The 19975-nt window shown below is 41.8% G+C and overlaps 1 protein-coding gene across 3 annotated transcripts in view; it reads right to left on the bottom strand.

The window, feature by feature from the left end:
- fbln2 (fibulin 2) overlaps positions 1-19975 on the bottom strand; it is a 101080-nt gene that overhangs the window by 54274 nt on the left and 26831 nt on the right. For all 3 annotated transcript variants that reach the window (XM_030421014.1, XM_030421012.1, XM_030421013.1), the window contains exons 3-5: positions 5003-5126; positions 1641-1770; positions 475-661 (exon numbers count right to left, since the gene is read on the bottom strand). In XM_030421014.1, the coding sequence (XP_030276874.1) occupies positions 475-661; positions 1641-1770; positions 5003-5126 (441 nt within the window). The remainder of the gene's footprint in view (positions 1-474; positions 662-1640; positions 1771-5002; positions 5127-19975) is intronic.

The raw sequence follows: 19975 nt of genomic DNA, 5'->3' as shown, positions 1-19975 counted from the left end.
AAGTTAACTTGCAATTAATCGCAAATTAAATGCATTTGTTCTAAATACACCTTAAATGGATATTTCTCAAAATTTTAACACAACACTCTTATCAAAATGGGAGAGAACAAATATGCTTGCTTTATGCAAACGTATGTTTATTATTATTGTAACAATCCAATGACAAATACTGTCCGGAATATTCTACAGAATAACCTCAAAGGTACAGCATGCTCAAAATTTGCTGAAAGATAACTTTGTTCTTGTCGAGAGAGCCATATGTCCGCTAAATTAACCATCAATTCTATTTATTGTTTGTTAGCAAACATGCTAGGCATTTCTTTTTTTTCCAAAGCAGCTTTTACTCAAAGGGGTGTTTGAAAGTTTGAATTTTATCACATTCAGTTAACCCTGACTGTATATGCATGATGAATGTGCTCTCCATGTTGAAAGCTCCATGGCAGTGAAAGATGCTGTGCAGTGGGTAACATTTACCTCTTCTGGGCAAAGAGGTTGGTCTGGGTATTTGCATCCTCCTCAGAGGGATCTGGCTTGGACTGTCCTCTTCCTCACAACAGGTCAGGAAGATGTGACCACACGGGTAGCCAAGGTACTGGTGGGCATCGCAACGACGTATTTCACTGCGCACCCATAAGCCAAGGGCACAGCAGCTGCAGCACACCTGCTCATCCAGACAAAACAGCAGAGCCAATTAGCAGTGTGTCACTGGGGTGCCCTCCACATGTCTAATCACCACCCCTCTTTATGGCCCTCCACGGCAGATGAGGGGGAGAAAAAGGCAAGCAGGCCAGTTCATACCTGTGAACACAACGCAAAGGATTTCAGCTGCTGCCTCAAGTTGAACCACATGTCATGCGAAGAAAACCAGACTTTCACCTTTTTTCAATACTTTCCTCTTAAACAGTGACCTGGCATAATAGTTTGGCTCAGCTGCCTCAGCACGTGAGCAGTTGGCTCAAGGGCCAAACCACCGGGTTTCCTCTTGGAGAATAAGGCAATGCTATTTAAGCTGACTCTGAGCCGTGGCATGAGTCCCGTTTCCATACGGAAGTAATCACATGTCTGAAGGGTCGGCCCAGAAACGGGAGACTCTGGCAGCTCTTCACTAACAGATTTCAAGCTGTTTGCCAATAAACACAAATAAACTGTCCACGAAATCTGAAACTGAAATCTCACTTGGGCCAAAACAACAATGCATTCCAGGGGATGTTTAAACAGTTTCAAGACTAAAATATACTGGCAAACTAAGTTTTCCCTTTGTTATTGTGGCAGTAACAAAGGATTCACAGTACTCACCTACTACCTATGGTTAAAACTGTATAAACTCTTCAGTTTTTTCACTTTGAAACATTAGAAATGGTGAGTCATACCCTACATGACTCACACAAACAGTCTGGTATCTATTCTAGATGAAGGTGGAATCAATTCAGTGTTTGTTTTATAGAGGAAGTGTTGGCTAGAAAATGTGTGCACCATCCATCCGTGACATCATGTCTTTCAGTCATGACTCAACCATCCCCCTCTTGTTTCTTGTCCTCTCCACGGCATGCAATCTAATAAAAATCATCCGTGGTGGATGCCGTCACCTTTGACAACAACATTTTTGCAAGAGTTCTCATTGAGGTGAGGCAGCAAAGTACCTGGTAGGAGTTATCCGTGCACTGCTGCTCCTCGCCGACTTCACAGCTGTCCCCTCCTCTGGCTGAGATCATACCTGACTCACACTGGCTGTCCTTCACAGAACTGAGGCAGCACTGTCTTGCTGCCACACTGACATAGACACATGTACATACATGAACATCTATACGCTACACTGAATGAAAATCATGTTGACACAAAATAATGCACACAGAACAGTTAGTCCTGTGAACAGACCTCACTGGTAGATTTATATGTAAAAGGGGGAGCCAAACAACCAGTGTTTTCTGAGAGAAAGATAGACAACAAGAAAACATGAATTGGCAGAGGAGAAACTCTGTTTGGTGGCGACTGAAGTGAAGAGAAAGAGCTGTAAGAGTAGAGGTAAGTGAAGTTGAGCATTGTACACTCACAAAGTATAATCAAACTCAAATCTAATCTCTGTAATTAAATTTCAGTAGTGACATTTAATTTCATTCATCTGTCTTGCTTTTTATTAGGATAATTGGTTTAACATTTTATGTCACAGCCATTAACCAGCAGTAATTTAACATTTTGATTTATTTCCACCAGTTTAATGGATGTAATTTGTCAGGGTATGGCTGATCTGATGTTAGCAATGTAATGTCAGTCCGACTTAGAAGGCTTTTAATGTTCTAACACACCTTCTAAAAGTTTAATGAACATCACACCAGCGCAATCTGAAATATTTTCTGGTCTCGTGTTTAAAATGACCAACAGATGAACAGATAGCGTTCAGTCCAGTAACACCTGATTACATTTTGTTGTCGATAGCTACTAGAATATTTTGCTGACTAATGGTACTTGTAAGTCATTTGCACATTTCCTATATATTGTCCATTTAAGCAGCCGTATAATGCATTCTGGTCATGCTTCTTGTTGTCCACTCTTTATTGTCATGTCGAGGCTAGCCTTTGTAGATTGGCAGCGTCCAGCATAGAGTTGTTTCCCAAACTCAAATTCTTTACAAGCACACTGTTTAATTCACTCAAACAATGTTTATTAGTATGTCCAAATCCTTGGTATGAAACCAATAGTATGTGAACTGATAATAACTATAACTAATAATGATACGGCAATTTAACATTGTACCTGCATGGGCCTTGTAAGAAGTAGATTAAAAATAGGAAAGACATGGAGATATCTTTACTTTTAGCAACTAGCATAAATGCTGCCCCTGAAACCTGGATTCTACGCCTCCATTAGTTTTTCACAAATATATCTGAGCATCTTTCATTAGACCTTTGCTGCTCAATAAACACAGACCTTCCCAACTCCTTCCCAAAGCCACTGATGACTACAACTGTTCTCAATCTTCATCTCTCTATAAAAGCAAGAAATCTCTGTCTGTCTGTCTGTCTGTGTGTGTGTGTGTGTGTGTGTGTGTGTGTGTGTGTGTGTTCCTCAAATATCTCTATCAGGATCAGACTGACCTGAGACTTTCAACATGGCTGCTGCGTGGTTCAGTGGTGTGCAACTAAGCATTTGCTTGGACTGCAATGATAGCGTGAATATATTATTTCATAAATGCTTTACAAATTCTGCAAGCATTGTCCACCGGAGCCATCACAGTCACATGCGCACCAGAGCCAACCACTGCACACCGTGGCCGCGTGCGCACCAGAGCCAATCACTGCAGAGCTCAAGCCCACGACATACCTTACAAAACAAGCAGATTTATACCTGCAGCGGCGCAAGCTGGACCAGGATTTTGCCGGCGGTTCAGTCCCGTTCTGTGCATCTAAACTGACTGTTGTGGATTAATGAGATTAAACAAGTCCAAGTCTGTTCGGGTCTGAGGAGATCCGGAGACGCGCGGACAACAAAGTGGGATCGGAATCTGTGGATGTTCGTGTGTAGCTAGCGCTAGCCGCTAGCTACACAGCCCACCGCCCGAGTCGACGGAGCGGACGCACTGGCACGTCCAAAACCGGATTTAGGGTAAATAATGTCCAACACGCTTTTTCGCGAACATTGCCGTTACGTTTGCTTTGTGTCTGGTGCAGGAAGAAACAGTAAAAATGTGCTTTTGTCATAAGCGGATTTATACCTGCAGCGGCACGAGCTGGACCGGGATTTTGCCGGCGGTTCGGTCCCATTCTGTTCTGTTCATCTAAACTGACTGTTGTGGATTGTAATGAGATTAAACAAGTCCAGACCGAGTCTGTTCGGGTCTGAGGAGATCCGGAGACACGTGGTCAACAGAGTGGGATCGGAATCTGTGGATGTTCGTGTTTAGCTAGCTGCTAGCCGTTAACCGACCCACACGGCCCACCTCCCGAGTTGACAGAGCGGATGCACTGGCACGTCCAAAACTAGATTTAGGGTAAATAATGTCCAACACGCTTTTTTGCGAACATTGTTGTTACATTTACTTTATGTCTGGTGCAAGAAGAAACAGTAAAAATGTGCTTTTGTCACTAAAGTGTTCAAGCAGCAAGTTTGGTTGTTGAGGAACAGGAAGATGTGGGAAGGACATCGGCGGATGATTGACAGCAGCAGTGATGTGTTGGAGACGGTGCCAGAGATAGATAGAGTTTTGAGAGTTGAGAGATTTGTGACATATAGCGTGTTTGGAGTGTATAGTTAGTGTGTTATGTAGTATTTGGTGTGGTGTGTTTAGTGAGTAGTGGAGTCGTGTTGTGAGGCAAACCAAGGGGGAGACGGCTGAATGTGGAACAGGCAGGAATGAGCTGAGGAGCCTGAGGCATTGCCTGCATTTAAATGTAAATAGTTACACATAACTTTGTAAATTTCAAAAACTTATGCACCAATTTAGTAAACAACAATTTATATTTGCATTATAACTAATGCAATTGGTTCATTAAACATATTTGTGGTTTTCACAGTAAAAAAACTAACGTTTTCTACTTTGATTTTATGTTATTTTGTGATTTTCGGTCCATAGTGTTAATATAGTACCTTAAAATGAAAAAATAACTGTACAGTCACACATGTGAGGTTGTGCTAAAAATAATTACACCAAGTAAGGCAAGGTAAATAGTTTTTAAGGTGAAATATAATGGTATAATCAAAAGTAGTCAAAAACAGCCAATTATATCCCTGACGTCCCACCTTCAAACACAGCCTCATTTGGCCATCCATGAAAAAGCTACTTAACCTCCCACTTTTCTACAGGAATACATGCTTCCTACGGGCAATGCAATAGTGTATTGAAATTGTAATATGCTCTTGATTGGAATTTTAAGTAAACATACATAAATACTTGAATTGTGGTTGTTTGGCTCCCACCAGACTAATCTCATTATTTTTCTTCGTCCAAAACAGCTTTCAAAATGTTTGTTAAACTATAATAACAATATGACACTTGGGGCCAACTCACCTGCATATGGAGTGCTTGTCAGAATTGAACAGTGACATGTGGTTGCAGTGATGATTTTCTGTGGCCCATTTCTGGCCAGCAGCACAGCAGCTTTGCAGAAGGTCTTCAGCAGAGGTCCCTGGACCTACAGCACACACATATAGGTATGCATACATCAGCACACACAAGACTGATATAATATAAACAATCCTGTAACAAATGATCTGTGTCTGCAAAGGAATACTGTATGGAACAGACAGAAGTCTAAAGAGTGCGGTGAATACAGTCAGACAGAAACATGTGGTAGACTGAACTGGATTTCAAAGGCACCTGTAAAATTTCAACAGCTGACTGAAGAGGTGCAGTCACATTACCAGAATATAGTATAAACAGTTTTCAGAAGTACAATGGCAGAACACAGATCAGTGTGTAAAGTGTATGACAGAGGGCAAAAGAGTCAGCATTTATGGTGGTCACAAGTCACAATGGAGCAGCAAGGTGAAAGGTAGACACACAAAGTCTTCAGTCTTCTACAAGCACACAACTCTCCTGGCTGAATCACCAACTCAATTATAAAGTATTTGGTTCAAGACTAAGGGCCCTATAACAATCTGCAGTGCTTGGTCTTAAGCCCCCTCTCCCATCAATAACTCCCTCGGCATATGAGAAAATACACCGATATTTAACTGAGGAGGAGGAGTGTCCCTCTGTGTATGCATGGATCTCAGTCAATGGATCAAAAAGTATTATTCTGATCAATAGCGGATCCAAGTGGGGGACCAACTGTCACAGTTCTGCTGTGGCACTCTGATTGTTTTTGTTCTGCTTGTGTTTTCCTCCTGTCTGCCTTCCCCCCTCACCTGCTGCATCCCTCTGTGTGTGTGTGTGTGTGTGTGTGTGTGTGTGTGTTGTGTTTGTGTTTATGTGTGTGGGCATGGTGGCAGCAGTAGCAGCAGAGTGGCGCACCTGCTTCTCATCAACTCATCACCCTCCAGCTATATTACCCTGGTCTCTCCACAACTTCAGTGCCACATTAATCCATCCCTTACAGTGACTACACTGTACCACGGATATATAATTATCTTGAGACTCAAAGTATTCTATGTTCCTGTGTTTTACTCCTCTGCTAATGCTCGTTTTGTTGGCTCGCCCTGTAGAAACCTCCAGCGCTTCTCCACTCTGTTACCTGTTCGTTGCCAGCCCTTCTGTGTTCCTCCACGCTGGTGCCTGGAAACCCTGCCTGCCCACCTCCCGGCCTGCCTACCTGCCAATATCCAGTCTGGTCATCTCACCCACATTACCACCTGAACGCACCATTGCTAATAAACCTTTTGCTTCCTGAAGTTCTGTCTTAACATGTTGATGTTTAGTAGGCCTAAAGGGGCTCTACAGGGCTGCCAAGTCTTCCTCCATCCCAGGACAAGATAATCTAGCTAACATGGTTATCTATCCATCTAAAGAATGCTAAACTGTACACTGCTAACGATGTATACCAAGCAAACTGTGCTTGAGCACTGAGCATTTCAACTAAGGTATGGATGAAAAAGCACTGAGATAACCAAACATAACCTGTAGATAGACAGAACTGTTACTGACATCAGCTAGCGACACGCTCTGGTCACTATGGCTCATTTTTTACATTTGGAGCTTGGAAAAAAAAAACGAAGTTAAAGTGAGCAGTAAAGCTCCAACCTCAATTTTTTCATAAGGAATTTATATCACAAATATCAGAGAAGCAACCCACATGAAGGCCTGTTGGGTCCATGACCATCAAATGGCCCTAACACAGGGCAACTCAGAGCTCACATGTGTCCTCAACGCCTCTGTAAGGACACTTCCACACAGAGATTAAAAGCCTGCAACTCCCCTCCAGTTAGTTAGAACTGAAGAAGCCTCTTGGATGAGAGGTGAAACGTTTTCAAGGAACTGAAACAAGTCAGTTGCCTACGATACAGCACTTACAATCAGAGAGAAGGGTGAACTAAGGGTGAAATAAAACGAACATTGGCTTGATTTTGGTGTCCATGTTACAGGTTAGAGCAGACACACTGTTGGTGGGAGTGGTGCTCATTAGCGAGGCTGCAGCAGCATTTCATCTAGAGATACGGTGACTGGCCAATTTTTTTTGCAACATATGCAGCTTTCAGCGGAAGCAACACACACAGGCAAGTGAGCCATATTGGTCCAGCAACGCAGCCATTGCACAGGCAGGCAGGCAGTTTGTTCTGCGGGTTAGGCATGAAAAAGCACAGAGATAATACAGAGACAGATATATTCTGTACACTTGACCAAAGGACGTGCAGTTTGTAAAGTGGTTATAAGTCACACAGCATTGTGCGAGCAGCGATTAAAAGCCTGTGAACAATTTGCATAAGTTGTTTAACGCTGCTGAACTGTGGATGTCTTTATGAAGGACTTGAGTCACATTTTTTGCAACAGTCCAAAAGATTTGACTCATACATGTTCTCAAATGCAGTTTCTCAGTGCCTCTCTCAACAACAGCTAATGTTAGTTTAGGAATGGGGGGGGGGGGTAGGTGAGCCCAGGTGTGAATGGTTGTTAAGCTGTCTGGGGAGAGAACTCAGTAGGCATTGTAGGTGGGTGATAAGTAATGTCTTCGGCCACCTCCTCTGTTCAAATACGGTCGGTCCGATTTGACAGAGATGGATTCTTTAAATCCTCTTTCAAACCGTCTGTCTTCTCTGGTCAAGATGTTCACATTGTTGTCCTCAAAGGAATGACTGTTCTCAGATGTAAGAGGACAGCAGAGTCTTGACCTGAGGCGTTGGCCCTGCTGCATTGGTCCATTCGTTTATAGAGAGGTTGTTTTGTCATATCGTTGTACAAATCTATGCATTTCTGCTACACTGAACAGCATAAACTGCATTACTCTGTTTATACTGCATGCTCAAAAAACATGCTGAAAGCAAAACATGGCAAACTCAAACCCAACAAGCAACAACAGATGGGCATATTGACCTGAATGTAACATTCCTTAGTAATACTAACACAACCACTCTGTGGATTTGTTGGTTCTGAAAGCATACTGGTGAAGGTTCAGGCTGGCACGGATGTTATCTTTGATGTGCTGGAGAGCCAGCTTCTCGTAGCGCTTCATCAGGATGGGGCTGAGTCACACTCAGGTGTGGAGTAGACTTCACAGCTGAGTCTTTGTTAAGGCGATCAAAGAGATCATAAAAAATTTTTCAGCTCATCCAGCAGCATGGCCTCACACATGATGGGGGTGTTTCTGCTTTTGTAGCCTGTGATATTTTGAATTGCCTTTAGTGCTGTTGGTGTTGGGGTCCCTCTCCAGTGTCTGCTGAAGCCTTCTCTTTGCCTTGTTGATGCCAACTTTCAGTCTTGCTCTGGCAGTGATATATACTTCCTTGTCACCTGACCAAAAGTCAGCTTGTTTGGCCCTTATTGACTCTCCATTCATCCAGGCCTTGCTGTTGGGGAATGAGCAACTGTCTTTGTGGTCATCACATTATCAACACATTTGCTGATATATGATGTCACTGAAGATGGATACTCCTAAAAACTGAAGTTATTATCCTGAGTGTTCGGTACCCTCAAAACAGTCCTGAGGGGCTGCTGTAGCTTCATCCGTCCACAATTTAAAGGTTTTTAAGTAGCAGAGAAATATGATCCGTCATACCAAAATGATGACATGGGAGGGCTTTGAAGCCTCCAGAACTATTTGAGTACACATATTTCTTCCTCTGGTGGGGATCTGGAGGTGCTTGTGGGGTTTAGGTTCTGAGATTTGTTTGATTACATTAACCAGCAACTATGACATTCCCATCTGGTTGTTTAGCCATGTTGCGGCTGATGACATCATACAATTCTTGCAGTGCAGTTTTTGAGTACCAAGAATTATTTAGGTAGACAGAGTCCTCTTCCTCTCCTCCGACAATAGTCCTGTGTCCTGTGGGCTGAACCAGGTTCACCCATCCAGTACAACAGCTTGATCCGGGATGTTCGGGGTTGACCATGTCTCTGTGAATATGTGCACACTGCAGTCTCTGATTTCCCGTTACTGAGTTAGCCTCAGTCGCACCTCATCTACTTCATTCTCTTGCGACCGGACATTAGCCAGACAAAGGCTTGGTAGATGAACAGTCTGGTCCTCTTAACTCTTATGTTGTCTCGCCTCCCCCTCTTCCTGGAGCAGTTGCAGCGCTTTCTGCAAAGTTTTGTCCCACTGGTCTGGCTGGCCGCTCAGCAGATGCCGCTGCTGGAGATCCTCCTGCACGTAATTCAAAACCCCACATAACCTTTTCTAATGTTGATAAGTCCATCTCTATCGTCTGTAAATTTTGCTTCAGAAAAAAAATGGCATATTCTAGCAAGGATTGAAGGAGCTGCTGGCTGCCACATCTGCATACACTGCTGTTGTTGTGTCTGTGTGGGTCAAGTATTGGATGGGTTTGAATCCAGTTTGGAACATGTTATTATGCCGTTCACTTCTTATCTTTAAACTTCAGTTAATTGTCTGTCTTAATATTTTTCTGTCGCAGTTTGGTTAGGTCTAGGCAACAAAAATACTTGGTTAGGTTTAGGCAACAAGCATACTTGGTTAGGTTTAGGCAACAATAATACTTGGTAGGTTTAGGCAACAATAATACTTGGTTGGGTTTAGGCAACAATAATACTTGGTTAGGTTTAGGCAACAAAAAGATGGTTTGGGTCAACATAGATCATTTCACAATGTTAAACACATGCTTAAAATTATAACTTGTCCATGTGCGCATTTTTCCACTCTTTTTCCTCGAGTTGCTAAGCTATGACACCACATGGTTGGTCAGTTTCAGTGATGGTTCTTGAGCAATTTGATTATGATATTCCACGTACAACACAAACACAGTGGTATCAGATTGTACAAACATTATTTCATTCACTAGTACAAATGTAATCATAGCACATCACTATGAATGTAATGGTGGTTGATGAACTCACGTTAGCTAGCTTTGTTAATAGCTGTGGAAATTGAATCAATTTTCATTACACCTTTTTAATCATTCGGTGAAATAATAAAATCCCTGTAATGGCTCCTCTTCAAGACCATCTCCATTTCGCTGTGCACTTAGTCAGAGGAAAAATGGCACAATTTCAATATCATCTGAAGGAATGAGCATAAAACATGCGTTGACCCAGGAACTTATTAAATCCACATACTTGAATGAATGCATGTCATATTTCTAAACCCCACATTTCTGGTGATGCAAAAATATCTGCTCCACTGTTTTACTCCCACTTAGCTGATTTGCACCTTGCTTGCGTCATAAGGTGGCTGATGTGTAGGTCATCACAGTGATAACTGACATTCTTCACCCCACTGTAGGTCCCTCAGTAACCCCCATAATGCTGAGGATATCCAGTAACAGCAAGCCCAGCGGCTCTACATGGAGCTCAGTTGGTGGATACACACTCTAACAGACAGGCTGCTTCTGCTGCCTTGCATTGTAAAGCGCCAAAAGCTCTTCAGCCTTCCCACTGCATCTACCTCGTCTCACCCAGCTGCTTTTATCCCGCATTAGCACCAATGCTCGAGAACACACACCTACACACACACCAAACTTTTCTCAGTGCCCTTTGAAGAAAATCCAGTGACAAAGAGCTTTTGTTTTTCAACTCAATAAACCTTGGTTGGCTTATACACATTATAGAACATTAGCATATTCTTCATATTCACCCTGCCGTGAAATGAAGCTTTGTTTTATAACTGAGGATATGAACCTAATTTATGTTAACACAACAACAGTAAATACAAAAAATATTGTAATGCATAAAAGCTTTCAGTCATGAATACACTAGTGCTACACACAATTTTATTACCCTTAACTGTTTAAACTCCAGTTGAAACATGAAGCTTATTCCTTCTGATTAAAAACAGCTACATGAGAAAGTTTACTCCACGGGTTGTAAAATAAAGCACTGTGATCAGAGTTAGCACTTCTCTGCATGCTTTTTGTTTTTTTTGTTGTAACATCTGTTGTATTCACTTGACGTATAATACGGCTAAACTGAGCTAATCCTATAGTGCACAATGTACCTTCAGATAGAAAAAACTGCAAGGAATGCCTTAAAAAGTTCTGCTGAGCTTTGCTTTGAAAATCTTTTTATTTCTTTAACTGCATTCAGTTTCTTGCCACTCCCAGCTCCTGTAAAGCTCAGTAAACAATCATTTAAAGCAAAGACTGTCTGCAGCTTACAGTGCATAACCAATGACCACTGTCTTCAGAAAATATTGTCAAGTTGAGATATCGAAGACACTGGAAAATTAAAGCAATTTCTCATTTTGCTCCCAAAACATGTGTAATTCCATGATTAAATACACAATTATTATTGTAGAATGTGTGTCATTGCTGAGAGCCTTCTTCACAAAGCCATAAATCTCAAACCAAGTACCAAAGTAAGGACATTACATCAGCTCTAAGGACAGATGGCTATACATCAGAAAAAAAAGCCTACTCAGGTTTGCTTTTCCCAGATCTTTCCAGATCTTTCATGAAACAAAACATCATTCTAGTCTGATTTTGTACAGAGGCTTAATAAACTAAAGTCACAAATGCAAATGACAAGTTGGAAGCAGTTTAATGGCCCACTGTTATGTGAAGTATGTTCCAAGAGTGCCAAACATGAGGTTCAACTGGAGGGTCAGAAGCACTCAGAAGTAGCCTACTAATTGCTAAGGAAACAATACAAACAAACACATACAGTATATTTATTAGTTGAAACCACACTTTCATAAATAGCTTAAAACTGATTAATTTGTGTTATATCCTCGTCGCCAAATTAAGGGTGCTATAAGAAAAAATGATTTTTGAGTCTTCATCCCAACTGTTCAAATACGCATTGAGGTTGTAGAATGGGCCGACCGCCATCCCAAAGCCTCAGTATATGATCAGTTGGGGATGAGATAAAAAAAATCACCTTTTACAGATTTTACAGATTTACAAATGGTACCTTTAAACATCTGTACCCTCACAATGCTGCAGGATTAGAAACTATGTCAAACATCTGTATTATTACTGCCTGCGGGATTATGATCTATGATTAACTGTCGTGGGTCACATAATCAGCCAAGCAAGATGAACAGAACATGTCAGGCAGGCAACTATTACTATAAGCTATTTAATTTTCTTTTGTTTCAACAAAAAATATCTGGAAAAAACATCTAATGTTGCTTTTTCTGATGATGATGATATGATTAGCTTGTGCATATAGCCTAATGGCCACATAATTAAACACCTTGAAATGTTGACTTGCTGATGCTTTAAAATTGTTTGGGCTGATAGAGGCTGTAATGTGAAAAGTAGGTTGTTTGTTAAGGAGCTGGAACCAGCAAATGTTGAAAAAAAGAATTAAATGAATTTGATGTCGATAGACTGATCATTTAACTCCAATGTGAAAAACAAAACAAAAAAACCCAATGAATTTCGTCCATCCAATACATCCTTCAACTTCTGTCTTTAATACTTGTCCCACTGTAATATATCTCTCACATGTTGTGTTTTGACTGGGCTGAGCTTACAGACAACAGCAGATTCTTTACTGTTCATCACAACTGACTAACTTACATCTCCAGCTGAATTTGCATTATCTACGATGCGCACCAAAAACCACAAGGTGGCACATATGAGCAGTCTAGACTACAGTGAACACATGAGGGTGCTGAGCTTCTTCCTCCTCCCTCTGAACCAGACACACTGTTTTATTTCCTCATTGACTCAGTCTGTATCTACAGAGCCCCTCTAGTATCACATGGTAAACTGGATGTGGAAATCCGTGAGCAGATATGAACACCATGCTCTCGGATTCACAATCTGTGCGCACAAACTTTGCCCTCTTCTCAACAGAGTGATCAGCACAGTGATAATGCTATTGAAATAGTGATAGTGATCAACTCTGTTTGACTGTATATGATAAAGGAGAAGCCCTGCGGTGCGTCTCTGTGTGCGTAATCTATGTGCGCGGATCTCAGTCAACTGATCAGACAGGACAGGTCAAAATTACTATCATTCTGATTAATAGGGGATGGGGTGTGGTTTGATGACATAATTAATGTTTGATGAGTAACATGTTATTAACATAACCTGCAGCCATCCCCCAGCATCAGGGCCCATATTTTTTTCCTAGCTGAAGTGGTGCAAAGCGCAGTGCAAGTGTCGTTGCCAGTTTTAGACCAACAGTCTTAAAATGAGGTGAAATCAGGTGTACCTCAGGGCAGCAGAAATGTCAATTGGCCTTTGATGTAAATGTTAATAGTGCAGTGTATTGCCTGCTATATAAGTTCAGTTTTCATACAGCAAGATGTATTAGAGAGGCTGATTTCTAATAGGCTTAAGGCTTAATTCAAATATATAAAAAGTTATTTTTTTAGTTTTGCTACCGTTACCGTTACCGTTAGCTAGTTTAGCCCCTTCATCTGAACAACAATAACTCATAAAATCACAATTTAGTATATTTGAACAAAATCAACAACAGCTACCAGAAGCATTAGCTCTTAAAACATGAATGTGTTGTCACAGGTTAGTCTTTCAAAATTAGAAACGTTACAGCTTAAATCCTCAAGGAGCTACATTAGCATTAGTGACGGTTGCTTCCACGGGTATGCAATTACCTATAGGTCCCTCGAACAATGTAACGAAGATGCACATCAGAGGAGAATTAGCAGTGGGTATACACAATGTTAACTGAATGTAACTATGTAACAATGATTGTTGTTAATGCTCCGAAAATCATGGTAGGGGGAAATGTCACTGTGTAAACCGTGGACTTTAGTTCAGATCAGCAATATCATAAGAGGGGCCCCTAACAAGTGCGTATTTGATTTGGATAGATTGCATACTTTATTGCTACACCTGTCTTATTCCTGATGTACGACAGCTGCTAAGATACACATAAAGGCCCCCACACACCGCCCAGATGTCCAACTGCCTTATCCGACCACTCTCCGACCACTCTGTTGCCTCTTGTCTGACCCGTTCGGCAGAAAGGTTGCATTGAACACAGCGCTTCGACGTGCTGCCTATGCCACAGTAGCGTGTACGTTCTGCGCTTGCGCAAGATGCAATAAGTGGGTGGCGCTTGTGTTGTGAGTTGTAAACGAGAGGCTTGTGCACGCAACTCTCTTTACTTTCGATCAAAACGAAACTTAACTATTTCCGATAAAAACAGCTGCATACTAAACATGCAGCGAGGCATTACCAGACGAACAAGAATTAATTCATCCTGAACGGACTAACAACTAGTCTCGTGCCAGTACTGCAAAACATGAAAACAGGGAATGACGGAACGTAGTGCATAGAAAAACAAAGCGCACACAGTATTCCGTCCCTCCCACCCACCGTGCTGATTCGCTAGCACAACGCCAATCAGAACGGCCATTCAGCTGGCACACAACCAATAAGAGGATCCAATGGCTCAGACGTCCGACGGCCCTCCTCCTCAGACTTCGCATGCTCAGTCGGATCCGACAACGTCCGCGCGGCTCTGAAAGCTTCATACGCAGCTGAACACACCAAACATATTTGTTCCCGACCTCGTCCGAGCCTCTCCAAACGCTTCAGACGTCCAACGGTTGGGCCAGTGTGTTCCTGCCTTAAAGATTCTTTCACATTTCCTGTCGTGATTGATGGTGGGCAGTGGCCCTCAGAGAAGCCTATGAAAACTTGGTTGGATGAAGACTGTAACTAAGCTGGTGAAACTTGCACTTACAATGATCTTTCTGAACTTTGGAGCATGTGGGCTTTGTGACATCATCCGGTAAACCAGCTAGACACAGAAATTTATAAAGTACTTGCTGGATGAATTGTGCTCTCTTTAAAGTTGGCTATTGTTAAGTGTGAAGCACTCATCTCTGGAACTGATCTTGTCTTTATTGGATAATTTTACTTCACTCCATGCACAAGTATAAATGACACCACTGGTTTGAATGTTTATGATAACTAGTGCATTGCCCGTAGGAAGCATGTTTTCCTAAAGAAAAGTGGGCGGTTAAGTAGCTTTTTCATGGATGGCCAAATGACGCTGTGTTTGAAGGTGGGACGTCAGGGATATAATTGGCTGTTTTTGACTACTTTTGATTATACCATTATATTTCACCTTAAAAACTATTTACCTTGCCTTACTTGGTGTAATTATTTTTAGCACAACCTCACATGTGTGACTGTACAGTTATTTTTTTATTTTAAGGTACTATATTAACACTATGGACCTAAAATCACAAAATAACATAAAATCAGAGTAGAAAAAGTTAGTTTTTTTACTGTGAAAACCACAAATATGTTTAATGAACCAATTGCATTAGTTATAATGCAAATATAAATTGTTGTTTACTAAATTGGTGCATAAGTTCTTGAAATTTACAAAGTTATGTGTAACTATTTACATTTAAATGCAGGCAATGCCTCAGGCTCCTCAGCTCATTCCTGCCTGTTCCACATTCAGCCGTCTCCTCCTTGGTTTGCCTCACAACACGACTCCACTACACACTGAACACACCACACCAAATATTACATAACACACTAACTATACACTCCAAACACGCTATATGTCACAAATCTCTCAACTCTCAAAACTCGCTATATCTGTCGCCGTCTCCAACACATCACTGCTGCTGTCAATCATCCGCCGATGTCCCTCCCACATCTTCCTGTTCCTCAATAACCAAACTTGCTGCTTGAACACTTTAGTTACAAAAGCACATTTTTACTGTTTCTTCTTGCACCAGACATAAAGCAAACGTAACGGCAATGTTAGCGAAAAAGCATGTTGGACATTATTTTCCCCAAATCCAGTTTTGGACGTGCCAGTGCATCTGCTCCATCAACTCGGTAGGTAGGCCGTGCGGGTCGGTTAGCGGCTAGCAGCTAGCTAAACACGAACATTCACAGATTCCGATCCCACTTTGTTGACCGCGCGTCTCCGGATCTCCTCAGACCCGAGCAGACTCGGTCTGGACTTGTTTAATCTCATTACAATCCACAACAATCAGTTTAGATGAATGGGACCGAACCGCCTGCAAAATCCCGGTCCAGCTCGCGCCGCTGCAGGTATAAATCCACTTGTGACAAAAGCAAATTTTTACTGTTTCTTCCTGCACCAGACACAAAGCAAACGTAACGGCAATGTTCGCGAAAAAGCGTGTTGGACATTATTTACCCTAAATCCAGTTTTGGACGTGCCAGTGCGTCCGCTCCGTCGACTCGGGCGGTGGGCCGAACATCCACAGCGCGTCTCCGGATCTCCTCAGACCCGAACAGACTTGGACTTGTTTCATCTCATTAATCCACAACAGTCAGTTTAGATGCACAAAACGGAACCGAACCGCCGGCAAAATCCTGGTTGAGCTCGCACCGCTGCAGGTATAAATCCGCTTGTTTCTTCAGGTATATCTTGGGCTTGAGCTCTGCAGTGATTGGCTCTGGTGCGCGCGTGGCCACTGTGTGCAGTGATTGGCTCTGGTGCGCACGTGACTGTAGTGGCTCCGGTGGACAATGCTCATGGAATTTGTAAAGCATTTATGAAATAATGTATTAACGGTATCATTGCAGTCCAAGCAAATGCTAAATTGCACGCCACTGAACCACACAGCAGCCATGTTGAAAGTCTCAGGTCAGTCTGATCCTGATCCGCAGAGATATTTGACACACACACACAGACACGCACACACAGACAGACAGACAGAGATTCCGTGTATTATAGATAGATGTTGATCTACACTGAACAAAAATATAAACTAACACTTTTTTTTGCTCCCATTTTTCATGGGCTGAACTGAAAGATCTAAAACATTTTCTATATACACAAAAGAACCATGTCTTTCAAATATTGATCACAAATCTGTCTAAATCTGTGTTAGTGAGCACTTCTCCTTTTCCGAGATAATCAATCCCACCTCACAGGTGTGGCATATCAAGATCCTGATTAGACGGCATGATTATTGCACAGGTGTGCCTTAGGCTGGCCACAATAAAAGGCCACTCTGAAATGTTCATTTAATTGATGGCATTTTGAATGCACAGAGATACCGTGACGAGATCCTGAGGCCTATTGTTGTGCCATTCATCCACGACCATCACCTCATTTTGCAGCATGATAATGCACAGCCCCATGTTGCAAGGATCTGTACACAATTCCTGGAAGCTGAAAACCTCCCAGTTCCTGCATGGCCAACATACTCACTGGACATGTCACCCATTGAGCATGTTAGGTATACTCTGAATCGGTGTATACGACAGCGTGTTCCAGTTCCCGCCAATATCCAGCAACTTCGCACAGCCATTGAAGAGGAGTGGACCAACATTCCACAGGCCACAATCAACAACCTGATCAACTCTATGCAAAGGAGATGTGTTGCACTGCGTGAGGCAAATGGTGGTCACACCAGATCCTGACTGGTTTTCTGACCCCCCCAGACCCCCCGATAACGCAAAACTGCACATTTCAGAGTGGCCTTTTGTTGTGGCCAGCCTAAGGCACACCTGTGAAATAACAAGCCGTCTAATCAGCATCTTGATATGCCACACCTGTGACGTGGGATGAATTATCTTGGCAAAGGAGAAGTGCTCACTAACACAGATTTAGACAGATTTGTGAACAATATTTGAGAGAAATGGTTATTTTGTGTCTATAGAAAATGTTTTAGATCTTTGAGTTCAGCTCCTTAAAACTGGGAGCAAAAACAAAAGTGTTGCGTTTATATTTTTGTTCAGTGTATAAAAACATTTGATATGAAGTGAAATCAATTTGAGATGTATCATTATGCACAGAATAATGCCTTATGTTTACTTTCTATAATCTTCAATTCACCACATCACCGTTTGTGTCGACAATTCCATTTGTCCCACATGGGTGAGAGTTTGCTTACAGGCGCGGACACTATTCCGTTAAGTTCGTTTTTATAGATCACAACTATTGCATGGTAAGGCCCAATTTTGTATGTACACAATGTTTCTAAATGAAACCCCGGATCAGTTCTTCCTTTTTTCGTTCGTTTTTGTAAGTGTCACATATATTATAGAAATGTTCCTTTTATTATCGATGGTTAAGTGTTACCACTCCAAGCAGTATCTATAAACTGTACAAATCATGCTTGTATGCTTGTGTGTCATCATTCCAAGGACTATAAGAAGAAAAAAAGCTGTTGAGTTGAACTGTCTCTATATGCTCACAATCATTCAATGTTTTAATTTGCTGTTTCCTGCGTGAGTGAAAAATTTCTAGCAAAGGATCACACCCGTTGCAATAATTCACATCTGGCAGACACTTTTTAAATTGGGATGATAGGACAGGCTTATTTCAACATAAAAAAATCCTCTAATGTTGCTTTAAAAAATACCCAACATCTGCACTCAATTCCTAGGTAGAATTTCTTTATCTCTATAATCTCATTTGTAGAGCAACAGCCCTGTTTTGGTCAAATGTTGTTTTAGGTCAGACCAAGGATTGTTGAATTCCCCAAATCCATATGCCGTTTAACCTGACCACAGCTATAAACATCTATCATCTCCATTTCTCCACTGCCTTTCTTCTAACTCATCCCACCAGGTTGTCATCTGCAAAGCAGATGGGAATATAATGGACTGTAGGCTTGTCCTTACACATAGTCAGTCCTGCCCCCGAAATGTATGGTTTCACTGAAATAGAAGAAAGGGTGGCATGTACAGTACAGTACTTTCTTTGTCTCAAACTCTGCCTTCCCCAGGAGCAAAGTCAGATACAGTATTTTCCACTCACCCTGTGCCCCTTGTTTATGAAACAACAGAGCTGCTGGCCTGTAGTTGCTCTCAACAATCATTCCTCTTTGCTTAGAAATGCTAATCTCCCTCAGTGCCCAGCGTGCCCTACCGGCCTCCCACCATCAGTCAGCCCTTTTCATGTCTGGTAATCTATCAGCCCTAGACACCCATCAACAGCAGCAGCACACTGGGTCCAGCCCCAGCTGCCCTGTGTAAAAATATGCTGCTGTTGTCTAAATATAAGGGTCAGGCACAAAATCCCAGCCTATGTTCCAAATTTGGCATGCAATGCTAATAAGGTCTACATCTTTAGCTATAAAAACACAACAAAAAAACATAAAATGCTACCTTGCCAACATGCATAGCATGCAACATGAACAGGATATATTCTCGGACCCTCTCAAGCCAGACTCTTCCTATGCTCAATGCTGCCAATATTGGGCAAGGTCATTCCCATAGAAATCCAGTCAAATCGACCTCTCAGATCTGCCAGACATCTGTTTTGATCCCATGTTAAATATGTAAAATCAATCCATTTTCCAAGAGAAAAAGAAAAGATCCAGCAATCGATGGTAATACACCTGGAAAAAATACAGATTTCAAGCTCCAAATTTTATATTATGTAACAGGTAAGAGTGCCTACTGTTTGTCAAAGGACCTTTATAGAGGTTAGCAGTAAAAGAAGGTAACCATGGGTTCAAGACACATATGCACTTCCTTGCGAGACAGAGATTAATAAAGATCATATCAATCATCATATAAATCGTGTGTTGAAGGGGTGCATTTATAATATGTTTCTTGCCATGTGAGCAATTTAGCCATTTCAATCCCAGGACTGGGACTGCACAAGGTAATGGCTATAGAAGCCACCATGATTTCTGACACCACTTCAATATAATGGAGGTGACTGAAGGGCCTTTTGAAAATCTCTACACTGAATATATAGTCACACTATGACTGTTCATGTCTTCTATGAGATAAGAACACAGTTTCACATGTTGCTATTGGGGTTTTTGCTGTGAACATCACTACCAAATTTCCCTCCATTGCATTGGATGGAGGCAGACATATAACAACTCATGCTTCAACTAAATTTATATCTGCTATACTAACTACTATGTAAGTGAAAATATTTTTGGAGGGTGTCGAAGTGAGAGAGAGATGTGGAGAGGGCTCAGGAGAGCAGCTCCAGGTGAGTCACTGCAAAACTGGCACCTGTTTGCTAATCAAGATCTTCTTTTAA

Source organism: Sparus aurata, chromosome 6 (assembly GCF_900880675.1).
Source record: "Sparus aurata chromosome 6, fSpaAur1.1, whole genome shotgun sequence".
NCBI lineage: Eukaryota > Metazoa > Chordata > Actinopteri > Spariformes > Sparidae > Sparus > Sparus aurata.
The sequence above is the reverse complement of the archived record's forward strand: the minus strand, read 5'-3'. Positions and strand labels throughout refer to the sequence as shown.